This window comes from Saccopteryx leptura, chromosome 6, assembly GCF_036850995.1.
Source record: "Saccopteryx leptura isolate mSacLep1 chromosome 6, mSacLep1_pri_phased_curated, whole genome shotgun sequence".
NCBI classification, from domain to species: Eukaryota; Metazoa; Chordata; class Mammalia; order Chiroptera; family Emballonuridae; genus Saccopteryx; species Saccopteryx leptura.
In genome coordinates, this window is record NC_089508.1 from 172,674,115 (window position 1) to 172,686,875 (window position 12,761).

The window sequence follows — 12,761 nt, forward strand, 5'->3', positions numbered from 1 at the left end:
TACTTCCTTGTTTGCCCGAGACAGTCTTGATTTTCACCTGCTGTGTATCAGCTATCACCGATGAACTGTTTTTAGTGCCTCTCTCACTCTCAGGAGCATCACAGTTTGGACCTCAAATAATACAGTCACCCAAGCTGAGAGGCCTCCATTGATCGGCCTAGCTCATCTCTTCGAAGTTATTCATTGCTCACCATGGTTCAACATGCTCTGACCACGCTGGCCACATCTTAGGTTGCTGCAAGCTTTTTTCCAACTCAGGACTTGGCTCAATTCATTCTTCCTGTGCTGTGACAGTCTCCTGCCCACTTTTTACATGGCTGGCTCCTCAGGTCTCAGCTCAGAAAGCCCCTACTTCATGAGGGCGGCCACCTGCTGAATATGTATCTCTCTTGTGCCTTAAGAGCCTCTCATCACTTTCTTTCTTTGTCTATTTACTTATTTGTTTATCTCTGCAATTAGAATCAAAAGCCCACAGGGCAGGAACCATTGCCCTCTCTCCGTCCTCTGTATTACTAGACGCGAGCATAGGGTTCAGCATATGACAGGTGCTCAATAAGTATTTGTTGAAAGGCTGACTGAATGAATGACTAGCTGGCTGGCTGAATGGATGAATACATCATTCAGAGCCCAGAGAAGTTCACAGAATAGCAGGGTCCATTAGACTTGAGACTTAGGAAAGGGATTGGGGTAGGGGAGGAATGAAATGAGAGAGAAATGTTTAACCACCATCTTGGCTACTATCACTGGACACTTGTCACACAACCCATAACAATACCACCATAATCCCTTACACACGCGTATGTATTCTCTCATCTGACCCCACACTTCTCTGGGGTAGATCTTTAACAAGACCTGAGGTTCAGAGAGCTGTCTTAACCAACCTCAAGGAGTGAAAGCCAGGTTGAGGCTTTCTGCCCTGGGAATCAGGGCAGAAATTAAGAGCGTGGGTTCTGGGGTCAGAGTGCTTGGGTTTGAAGCGATTCACCTCTGCCACCTGCTAGTGGTATTACTCCGAGCCAGCCACTAACCCTCTGTGTGCCTCAGTTATCACATCTGTAAAGTGGGGGTGATAACTGTACCTGCCCTAAAGCATGTTGTGAAGATTTAATGCAATGATGCATGATCAGCACTTAGCCCAGAGCCTGGCACATAGTAAGCATAGTAAGAGCTCTGTACATTTCCCCTCCCTAATAATTGAAGCACTGAGAGAGCTTTTACCAGCACATTCACTGTTCCCATGGTCACCAGCCATGCTCTCACCTCGATCTGAAGCTGATACCATTCCTGGACTCTCCTGCTCAGGTACGTGGTGGTCACCAGCCAACCATCTGGGGTCACTTGGAAGGCAGAGCCGTCATTCCCCTTGGTGATTTGAAATGAGTAGGGGGGGCCATTTTCTGGGGAATCTGGGTCACTCAGGATCAGCTGCAGGACTTTGCTGCCGATGGGACAGTTCTCCTGAGACCGAGAGTAAGAGGAAATCAAAGAGCAAAATGAGTCCCAGTTCTTCCTCTCACATCTCTCTGGATCCCCTTGTGTGGGATGAGTCCTTGGCACTCTGGCTGCTCCCAGACCACGCCTGCATTTTGAGCTGTCGTTCATTCATTCTGCCTGCCTGCTGGGAGTTAGTTGTTGACTTTGTGAATCTAGACCTGCGCAAGGCCCCAGCCCCTGTTTGGGTAGACGGACACCAGTGGTGAGCACACTCCTCTAGGAGGGAAGTGCAGGGAGGATGGGTGCAGGATGCCTTTGGAAGGCCAAGCGTACCTGAATAGAGGTGCTGTAGTTGAGCTGGAAGAATCTTGGTGGGTTATCATTGACATCAACCACTTGGATGGCAATGTCTATGTCTTCATGCAGTGGGGGCTGCCCGCTGTCTGTGGCTCGGAGCCTCAGGGAATAGCTAGAAGTCTATATAGCAAGATACCCAGTGGAGAATTAGCAATGAGACCCCTGCAAGTCCCCCTCTTTGATTAATTATCAATATTTTCAGGAAAATAAGATAGAGACATTCCTGTATGCCCACCACCTATTGTCCAACCATAGCATATTAGGGCCCACATTCTGGAATCAGGAAGAAGTTGGTTTGATTTCTAGTTCAACCACTCACTAGCTGAAAGACCTTGGGGAAATGACCAAACTTCTCTGATACAATATCGGGACCCATTTCCTAGGATTATATTAAGGAGCAAATGGCATAACGAATGTAAAGCACTTAGCAAAGTCCCCGGCACAAAGCAGGTGCTCAGTCAATGATATCTTGTTAGAATGATCTAAGGACCCCTGGTCAGTGGTGAGAAACTGGCCTGAGCTTCTCCAGGGAAGCTGGAGAGTCCCTCAGTCCCTCTCCTGCCTCTGGCCTCACAGGCCATCGAGGCCTCACAGAGAAAATGGGGGGGGGGGCAGGAGAAGTGTTACGATGGGGTGTTGACCACAACTCATACTCTGGACCTGTATCGGGGCTACATTCTGCTTTGATGAGCTCAGGTTGGGCCCCTTCCATAGGACTCACCTGCTCCCAATCCAAGGCCTTGGCCACCTGTAGCTCACCCTTCTTGGGGTGGATGGCAAAGTGCCCGAGCTGGTTCCCTCCTACCAGACTATAAAGGATGGCATTATTCAGGGGTCCATCTTCATCAGTGGCTGACACCTGCAGTGGAGGGGGGTAATGGCTGTGAATTGAGGGGCAAGAAGGAATAGAGAGGAATCTTGGTCCCTGGGAGTATAGGAGGCATAGACAGGTTTCCTCCCCAATGACTGGACCACAGTCATCCTTGCCAAAGAAATCTCATTGTTTAAATTCCAATATGGCCCTGGCCGGGTGGCTCAGCGGTAGAGCGTCGGCCTAGCGTGCGGAGGACCCGGGTTCGATTCCCGGCCAGGGCATACGGGAGAAGCGCCCATTTGCTTCTCCACCCCTCCGCCGCGCTTTCCTCTCTGTCTCTCTCTTCCCCTCCCGCAGCCAAGGCTCCATTGGAGCAAAGATGGCCCGGGCGCTGGGGATGGCTCTGTGGCCTCTGCCTCAGGCGCTAGAGTGGCTCTGGTCGCAACATGGTGACGCCCAGGATGGGCAGAGCATCGCCCCCTGGTGGGCAGAGCGTTGCCCCTGGTGGGCGTGCCGGGTGGATCCCGGTCGGGCGCATGCGGGAGTCTATCTGACTGTCTCTCCCTGTTTCCAGCTTCAGAAAAATGAAAAAAAAAAAAAAAAAAAATTCCAATATGAACTTCAGCATGCTGTGGTTCATTCATTTATCCACTCATTTATTCATTTACCCATGGACCCACACCAATAGGGTGCTAGGCCCTGTGTTAGGAGATAAGGGGTGTGGCAAAATGAACATGCCCACAAAAAGCTTAATGTCTAATTTATGGATAATTCTAATTTGGGGGCAAAGTATGATCAGCTTAAGAAAGATGATCAGCATAGAAAACGTAGCGATAAATTCCAGTGGGGGAGATGAGATAAGGATTCACAAGAGCCTGAAGGATAAGGATGGTTTCTGGGAGTGGAGCCCGCATTCCACGCAGGTGAAACAATATGAGCCCAGAGGTGGGAAAGTACAGAGGATGTCTGGGGAAAAGCACCCCTTCCTTGTGGCTGGAGCACAGGGCACAGGTCAGGGAGTGGAGGAGAGCTAAGACTAGAAGGCGGAATGGATGAAGGAGCACAGAGAACCTTGGAGATGGGCATACAGAATGTCACTCTAGGTAGCTGGGAACAATTCCATATTTAAATGCAAAGAGGTGTTATTTGATCTTCACCTCCCATAAGGACACTCCATGTCATGGACTGCTCAACCAGGTCTTTCTCCTTTCTCAGGCTTTGGAGGCTCTAATAGTCTTCTGGGCCTTGCCCCATTCTATCAGTACGTGATATAGATCTTGTGAAACATGTCCCTGAGACATTATGTCATGAGAGACAGTTTGGCCAAGGAGCTACACATCAGAGTCAAGTCTGCAGTATATGAACTGATAAACTAACCCGTGCCCATAGATGACAGGGGAAGGGAGAGAGAGGAACCCAACCAGAGTCCACGTCCCCCAAACAACAGAATTGCAAGTCCTTACTGTGAGCACAGTGTCACCCACGATGGCGTTCTCTAAGACACTCGTGCTGTACAGATCCTGGAGGAATCTGGGTCGGTGTTCGTTGATATCCGTGACGTTGACCACGATCGTGGTCATGTCACTGAGGGAGGAAGAGCCCTTCCGGCTGCACTCAATGGACAGGAAGTACTTGGGGCTTGTCTCAAAGTCCAGGCTCCTGTTGACGTACAGGATCCCTGAAGAAAAAAGAGGTGACGGGAGGATTGAGGTGGTTGAGGACTCAAATAAAGAGGAAGAGGAAAACACTAGAGGCAGAGGGCTGAGAGACCTTGAGTCAGACCCCAGGAGAGGCAGCTCAGGATGGTTAGGAGAGACAGCTCTCCCCCATTACCTCCTTTATCACCCCCTTCTTCATCTCCCTTTTCATTTACCCTCCTTCATTTCCTCCCTCTCTCCCTCCACCTCCTCTCATTATCCTTATTAGTGTTCTCAATGGCAGTGGTTCCCTCATTTATTTCTGTAATATTTATTTCACTAAGATCTCATTAAATCTGTAATAATAAATCAACCTATGTAGTGTTGCTTTGAGATTCTGAAATTTATAAATGGTGTTAGTTTACATATACCATTCTATAACGTGCTTTTAAAACTCAATACAAGATTTTTAGAAATTAAAAGAAGGAACTACCTACATTAGATCAATAATAAGCCCATGGAACATGAAAACTTCCTATGTTGCAGGTGACTCAACTGATGCTCCCAACAGCTAAGTGACCTGCCCAGGCTCACTCAGCTGGTAAATGACGAAAGTTCAGTTACAAAGAGCTTTATAATACTCAAAGTTGTTCAGCAGATATGTTAGGGCATAAATTTATTCTCCTGAGAACTGGAAAAAGAAAAGAATAAGGGCCGTTTCTGCATAACCAAATAGTTAACGGTGGAAAATATTTTTATAAAAGAATTCCATTTTGTAGCTCCAAATGAAGTAATATTAATATATCTAGGAAATAGTCATCAAAGGCTGCTAAAACCAACAGAAGGAGGTCTGATGAAGAACACTATATTGGGTTTATCAGGCTGACAACTCCAAGCCCACCGTCGATCTTAACCTCAGAAAAAAGAACCATCAGCCTCCCAAAGGAGAGTCCAACATGGTTTGCAAAATGTTGCCAAAAAACTGAGCTCGAAACTGATCAAGATTTTTGATCCAAATGTCATTTATAAAACATAGAAGGGCTAAAGAAATATGTTATATGATGATTTCATAAAGCTACAGCTAACCAATCTAAAATATAAAAAATTCTGACCAACGCATGACCCATGTTTTTTATTAACTGAATGGCAGGGGAAATAAAGAGGAAGAGGAAAACACTGGAGATGAAAGGAGACTTGGAGATACTGCATATAAACCAAACGCAGTCTGTGGACATTTGGGGGATGTTGACAGACAAACCAACTCCAAAAAGACATTTACAAAATAACCTGACGTTTTCTGGCTAGATATTAGACAATATTACGGAATTATCTTTCAGGTGTGATAATGGTGTTGTGGTGGTGTTTATAAAAGGAGTTCTTATCATTCAGACATACCACTGAAGTATTTATAAACAAAGTGATATGGCGTCTGGGATTTGCTTTAAAATAACTCAGCAGTGGGTAGATACGGGTAGGTGACAGGTGACTATGAAACCAGACGGGTCTGTGTCGGTAATTCCTAAAGCTGCGGGATAGGACCAGGAAGTTTACACTGTTTTCTATTTTTTATTTGTTTAAAGTCTTCACAATACACACTTTAATACAATATTGCCCAGCGGTAAGGCGGCTGCTTTAGGAAGCAGATAGCAATATTGCAGGGGTGACGTGGGGAGGACTCCGCCCGGGGCGTGGTCTGACCTGGGGAGCCCCTTGGGCCCTTCCATGAGGTTCTGTGTCTGAGTTAGACTTCTGTGGCTAGGAGCAGAGAGCCGGTTTCCTAGTTCTCACTCTTCATTAAAGAAAGGGAAATTCAGTGGGGAGGGCTCTAGGCGCGAAGCAGGCAGCTGTGTCCTCAGCTGCTTAAGCCCCCACATTCCAGTAAGTGCTTTCACATCTGCAGACAAGAATGGAGGGCCCCTGGGTGCAGAAGGGACCTGGCACCTGGGAGATGCAGAGTGAAGAGAGGGCCAGAGGAGGCTGGCCAGAAGGGGCTGTGTGGGGCAGGAGGCCCTGCATGTGAGGAACCCAGCCTGGGGCAGGGGCGGCCTCAGGAGCTCTCTCACCTGTGCGGGCGTCCAGGCGGAACCTCCTCTGCTCATTCCCGCTGACTATGCGGTAGCCGGTCTTCTCAGAACCGGGGCGGGTGAGGGTGGCCAGCTGCAGCACCTCTGTGCCGAGTGCGGCGTCCTCGGGCACCTGCACGCTGTGCTCTGTGTTCAGGAACACGGGCAGGTAGTCTTCGAGGCCCACCACGGACACCGTGACGGTGCCCAGTGTGGACAGCGGGATCGGGGTGCCTAGGTCAGAGGCACGGACGGTGAGCTGCAGGGCCGCCTGCGGCCTGACCCGCAGGGGCTTCTCCAGCCGAATCACTCCCGTGGTGGCTTCGATGGAAAAGTGGCCTTCTGCAGAGTCCGTCAGGGAGTAGACCACCTGGGCGTTGGTGCCTGTGGGGGAGACCCAGGGCGTTTGAAGGTTAAAGGTAAACTGGTGCAAGGTCAGCGGATGTGTCATACCGGGTGGCGGGATTGGACACATGCGACTGAAGACACTCAGCGTCCTCCCCCCTGGAAGGGAAGCTTGGGGCTGAAGCAGATAGTCACCACCTCCTAGTCTTGGCAGGATGTCTAGCAGATCATCGTGGCTGCAGAGGGCAGGACCAGGACTGATGATTGTCAGCTCCAAATAGGTAGCACTTGATAATTATCTGAGGTACCATGGAGAGCGGGGCTGCCTAGAAGTAGGGAGCTTCCTGTCTCTGGAGGTGAGCAAGCACTGGCTGATTGAGCATTTACAGGGCCTGGCTGTTGGCCCTCTCTAGAACCCCCGCTTCCCTTCGAAATCTCTCACCTCCTTCATTGCCAAGCTAAAACTCACTTCCTCTAGGAAGTCTTAAATTTACTTTGCTGTGGTCAAACAAAAGAGGGTGTTTTGATCCCACTTTTATTGTCATTATCATATTCTATGTTGATCTGGCTACTTTGACCCAAGGGCCTACCTCGGTTATAAAATCTGACTCAAGAAAATTGTGCAGACACGCACACATGACATCGAATGAATTTACCAATTTGCCTTGTAAACTTTAAAAGGAAAAGAAGTAACCCTAATGAAAATGATGTCTTTAAAATTAAAATGTAAAATGTTGAAAAGGATTCCACTTTATTGTGTAGAAAATTAATCAAGGAATTTAGCAGGCTAACATTGTGCCCAAATTTGGAGTTTGTGCCCCAGATTCCTTTCCTGTGGCAAATTAATCAGAGCTGAACGATTCTGATTGGTGTATTGCAGATTAAATGTTTGCATTCCAAATGTCCTTGAAGTTAAATGGCCGTATTGCAAGGGCTCCAAGTCTGGGTGACAATGAGAAGCAATGAGGCTAATTGCCCTGTACTGGCCTCAAAAAATTGGCAAAATCTTTTGTCATGTAGCACTGAGATACGCATGTTTTTGACATTTTCCATGTAAGTGTCTGTAGACTTAGTGAGGAGGCATAGTTCTTACCAGTCCCAGAGCACCCCACAGGGCCGAACCCTCACCCAAGGTGTCCCCATGAGCAAATGACTTCCAGGCCTTCTCGTTCTCACCTTGGTCTGGGTCCCGAGCCAGTACCACTGCCACGGGGGTCTTAATCGTGGTGTTGTCAAAGACAGCTACAGCACAGTGGCTGGGGAAGAAGCGGGGGGCGTTGTCATTCACATCCTCCACGTGGAGGGTCACATCTGCCTGGCAAGATTGGCCACCTCCATCCGTCGCCTTGGCAACAAGGCTGTATACATCCTTCCTCTCTCGGTCTAGGGCTGTGAGTGTGGTCAGCACCCCTGGCCAGAGAAATGACAGCAGGTGAGCTTTCTCTGGGGGGACGTAACCTCAGCACATGCCTTCTAGGTATCTATGTGCAATAACACCAGCGATAGAGTTTTGTCCCAGAGAAAAGAAGTCAGTCCTCAGTACGTTAGTTTAGGAAAGAAGCTCAGCTATATCTCCTTCCTGCCCCATCCCCACTCACTTCCCTAATTCTCCCAAACACACTCCACTACCACATCATCAACTTGGCATCCACACCAACAAGCTGCAAAGAAGGGCAATTAGACAATTTCTAGCAACAAATGTATTTATCCTTTGGCCCACAATTTCACTTCTAGGAATATATCCTATAGAATAATCAATCCAATAAAGAGATTCTTTATAATAGCAACATACTGAAAACATTTTATATGTTTTTTTTTTTTTTTAAAAAAGGACTGGTTAAATATATTATGATTTAACCATACAGTAAAATACTGTGCAACCAAAATGTAATTATGATAGAGCTTTGCTTACTACCTTGCTGATTTCTCCAAGATATTGTTACTTGAAAAAAAAAGTCACAGGCCCTGGCCGGTTGGCTCAGTGGTAGAGCGTCGGCCTGGCATGCAGAAGTCCCGGGTTTGATTCCTGGCCAGGGCACACAGGAGAAGCGCCCATCTGCTTCTCCACCCCTCCCCCCCTCCTTCCTCTGTCTCTCTCTTCCCCTCCCACAGCCGAGGCTCCATTGGAGCAAAGATGCCCCGGGCGCTGGGGATGGCTCCTTGGCCTCTGCCCCAGGTGCTAGAGTGGCTCTGGTCGAGACAGAGCGCCGCCCCCTGGTGGGCAGAGTGCCGCCCCCTGGTGGGCGTGCCAGGTGAATCCCGGTCGGGTGCATGCGGGAGTCTGACCGTCTCTCCCGTTTCCAGCTTCAGAAAAATACAAAAGAAAAAAAAAGTCCCAAAATAATTGTATTCTGTGTAGCAGTTTTTGGAGATGCGTGGAAAACCAGTCTGATAGAATATACTCCAAGAGTGCTTATCTTTAGGGGTGGGAGGACTGGTTATTATGTAGACTGTCCAACTTCTGCAAAATATACACTTACATTGTTTGAATTTTTGTACAGATATTATTTCCATATTCAGAAAAACCACACCCCCACCCCTTTTTTTACTCCCCTGATCATCCTGCAGCTGAACAAACAACAGCAGAAAGCACTCAGGTAACCCATTCAGAGTCAGGAAGGACAATGTTTTCTCCAGTCTATTCAGACAGCTTCCTGGGATACCACTCTCACCTGCCATCTCCCTGCTCAGGAATCTCCAAGCCTACCGATTTCAAGCCCAGTGCTGGCAGCAGACTCTTCTGTGAGCAGACTCTTCTGTGCTGCCTATATCCTCACACCCTTCCCTCCAGCAGCAGGACCGGGAACCCACCTCTGTGGGCTGCTCTTCCAAAGGAAGAAGACCCCACCCTGCCTTCTCCACTAGACTCTCACAGCCCAACCTTTCCCAGGTAGTCACGGTCTATCTCGCAGGACTTTCTGCTTCCCGTTCTCTGCTTTGTTCCCTAATGATAATGACAATGGCAACCACATCTATTGAACTCTTATTATGTGCCAGACCTGGGCTAGGCTTGCATATACTTTATCTCTGATTCTTGCAACAATTCAGGTTTTATTCCCAGTCTATGACATACATATCTTGAGATCATGTCTTTGACCTTGACGCTTGCCTAAATCCTTCAGTGTCTCTAAAGGTGGGATTTGGCACCCCCTGTCCTGAGGATCTCATCTTTGTCCTCTCTCCTCCCTTCTGTGCACCAGTTTCTGGCCCTCTGTCAGTTCCTGATGCACACACTTTTTTTCAAAAACTAAGTCCTTGTATAAATTCTCCTTCTGCTTTGAATGTTTGTTCTTACTACTTACTGTACTAGTCTTTTATTCCCTGGTTAACTCCTATATGTCCTCAAGTCTCTTATGAAATGGCCTTTCTTCAGAGAAAGGCACCACCAAGCCTAAATCAAGTTCTCCTATCAAAACTTTCATTAAAACCCTGATTTTTGGCCCTGGTCAGTGGCTCAGTGGATAGAGCTTCAGCCCAGCCTATAGATGGGTTCGATTCCTGGTCAGAGCACACAGGAGAAGAGACCATCTACTTCTCCTCCCCTGCCCTCCTCCTCTCCCTCTTCCTCTCCTGCAGCTAGTGGCTCAATTGGTTCAAGTGTGGCCCCTGGCACTAAGGATAGCTCCACTGGAGCACATCAGCCTCAGGTGCTAAAAATAGCTTTGTACTCAAGCATTGGCCCCCAAATGGGGTTGCAGAGTAGATCCTAGTCAGGGCACATGCAGAAGTCTGCCTCACTATCTCCTCTCCTTTCTCCTAAACAAACAAAAACCAAAAAAACCCTGATTTTTTTTCTTAACTCAGCACATTTCAAACCACTGATTCAATGACTGCCTTTCCTGTTAGATTATAAAGACCCAGATCTTATCTTATTAGTTTACTGATCATGTCCCTGGAATCAGTGCATTGCTTAGCACATTGTGCCAATATATGTTTGCTGAATTGATGAATGGTTGGATAGGTTAATTCCTGTTTCTTTCCCCAAGGACCCATCATAGTACTGGGTACTTGGTAGTTAGTAAATAAATGGCCCAATCCTGTAGTTCAGGACACCCACCTGTATGAGGATCTAGTTTAAATTCATCCTCTCCGGGACCATGCAGAGTATATGTGATCTGAGCATTGGTATCGGAGTCCAAGTCTGTTGCAGAAACTTCCAAAATGACGTGTCCTGGGGATACATCTTCACTGACTTTGCCGGTATAGAGAAGCTAGAGGTGGAAGACAAAGGAGAGGGAAGTTGTGGGAGACATACAGAAAAAGATCAGAAAAAGGCAGAGTGACAGAGAGAGGGAGAGAGACAGGAGCAGAGAAAGAGAGACTGAAGAGGAGATACACACACACACACACACACACACACACACACACCCATGGGAAATTTAAGGTTGAGTTATATGAGGTGCTTAGGGAAGTATCCCTTATCAGAAGTGTAACTGCCCTGTCTGCATGTTTGCAAATACCCATAACCTGGAGGAGGTAATCTGTGATGGTGTATTAGCCATGCAGGTGTGAGGATATGCATCTGTGAGTGTGGGAGGGAGTGCAGGGTGTCTCTGGGGGCAGGTCTCTATGGGTATATTTGGCAACAATGATCCATGCTAACAAACTGAGCTGTGGAGGGGTTTTCCCACTCAGCATGGCAGATTGTGTTTGGAGAATGAAGAAGTTAATTTATTTCCGGGTATGTTTTGCAGAGAAATGGTCCTTTGTAGAGAGTGTAGGGGGAGAGGTATAAACTATGGGTCCTAAGAAGCTTGAAGACATCTCTACAGAGAGGCCAAGGAATGACCTAGAATGATCCCTGCCCAGTGCACTAGTTTGAGGCCAGCTGGGGAGAAGGAAGGGCAGGTGTGGCCAGTGATGGCCAGCCTCAGAGATGGCCCCCTGAGTCCTTCCCCTTGCTTGTGCCCTTCACTCCAGCTTCCTTGCCCCAACTCCCAGCCAGCCCCTCACCAGGCTCTCACCTGTGAGCACTGAGGGCTGTTATCATTGATGTCCAGGACAAAGATCTCCACACTGACCGAAGCCTGGAACTTGCCGTCAGAAGCTGTGACTCTGAGCAAGTACTTGGCCGTGTGCTCACGGTCCAGGGTCTTCCTCGAGAAAATCCTCCACTCATCTCCAACTTGGCTGATGCCAAACTGGCCCAAGGGGTCTCCGTCTAAAAACACAAGACGGAGATTCCAGAAGCCGAGCAACAGGAATGAACCAAGCTTTGTGCCACAGGTGCCTGCCAGTCTGACTCTTAGAATTCCTGGGAAAGACAAAACTTTCCTCTCTTAACTAGGGACCCACAAATCTATACCAAGTCAGTGATTTTCTGTTATGAAGCATAATCATGGCTTCCAACTTCAAGGGCCACCTATTAAGTGGAGTTATTAGTGCAAGAAGTACCACTTCCAAATATATGGCTGAGGGCAGGTTTCTTATTTATTGTGCTCTGGAAAAAATTAGTGGAAGTTAAAGGGAAGCAGATTTTAATTCCATACAAGAACCTTTCAGTATCTGTTCAACAGTAGAGGGGTAGAAAGTGATTATTAATGCTAAACTCTCTGAGGTCTTATTTTACAACTGAGGACACAGGCTAACTGGAGGATAAGATGATTACTAGGTTTGCTTCTGAGTCATTTTCCTTGACACAAATCACTGGTAGGGGAGATGGATTTCTGAGATTCTAAGATTCCAGAGTTCCAGGATTCAACTATTCCCAGAGTTGATGATATATTGACATTATTCTATTATTCAGATATTTTAAGACTTGTATTTTTAAGTGTCTGATATAAGATGATAATATTCTATTTTCCTAAGACTCCATATTTCTTTCTTTGATCTTTTTTTAAAAAAAATGAGAGGAGGGAGATAATGAGACAAAGTCCCTCATACTCCCCAACTGAGATGCACCTGGCAACCCCCATCTGGAGCCAATGCTTGGATCAAATGAGCTATTTTTAGTACCTGAGGCTAACGCTGGGACCAACTGAGCAATCCTCAGCACTTGGTGCCAACACTCAAACCAATCGAGCCACTGGCTGCAGGAGGGAAAGAGGGAGAGAAGGGGCAGTGGGAGGGGAAGAGAAGCAGATGGTCGCTTCTCCTGTGTGCCCTGACTGG

At 47.6% G+C, this 12,761-nt stretch overlaps 1 protein-coding gene across 3 annotated transcripts in view; it reads right to left on the reverse strand.

Annotated features, from left to right (window-relative positions):
• Positions 1 to 12,761, reverse strand: part of FAT2 (FAT atypical cadherin 2) — a 75,862-nt gene that overhangs the window by 16,420 nt on the left and 46,681 nt on the right. For all 3 annotated transcript variants that reach the window (XM_066388190.1, XM_066388191.1, XM_066388189.1), the window contains 8 exons: positions 11,615 to 11,811; positions 10,708 to 10,861; positions 7,827 to 8,060; positions 6,306 to 6,689; positions 4,069 to 4,283; positions 2,513 to 2,650; positions 1,768 to 1,911; positions 1,261 to 1,458 (listed from right to left, as the gene is read on the reverse strand). In XM_066388190.1, the coding sequence (XP_066244287.1) occupies positions 1,261 to 1,458; positions 1,768 to 1,911; positions 2,513 to 2,650; positions 4,069 to 4,283; positions 6,306 to 6,689; positions 7,827 to 8,060; positions 10,708 to 10,861; positions 11,615 to 11,811 (1,664 nt within the window). The remainder of the gene's footprint in view (positions 1 to 1,260; positions 1,459 to 1,767; positions 1,912 to 2,512; positions 2,651 to 4,068; positions 4,284 to 6,305; positions 6,690 to 7,826; positions 8,061 to 10,707; positions 10,862 to 11,614; positions 11,812 to 12,761) is intronic.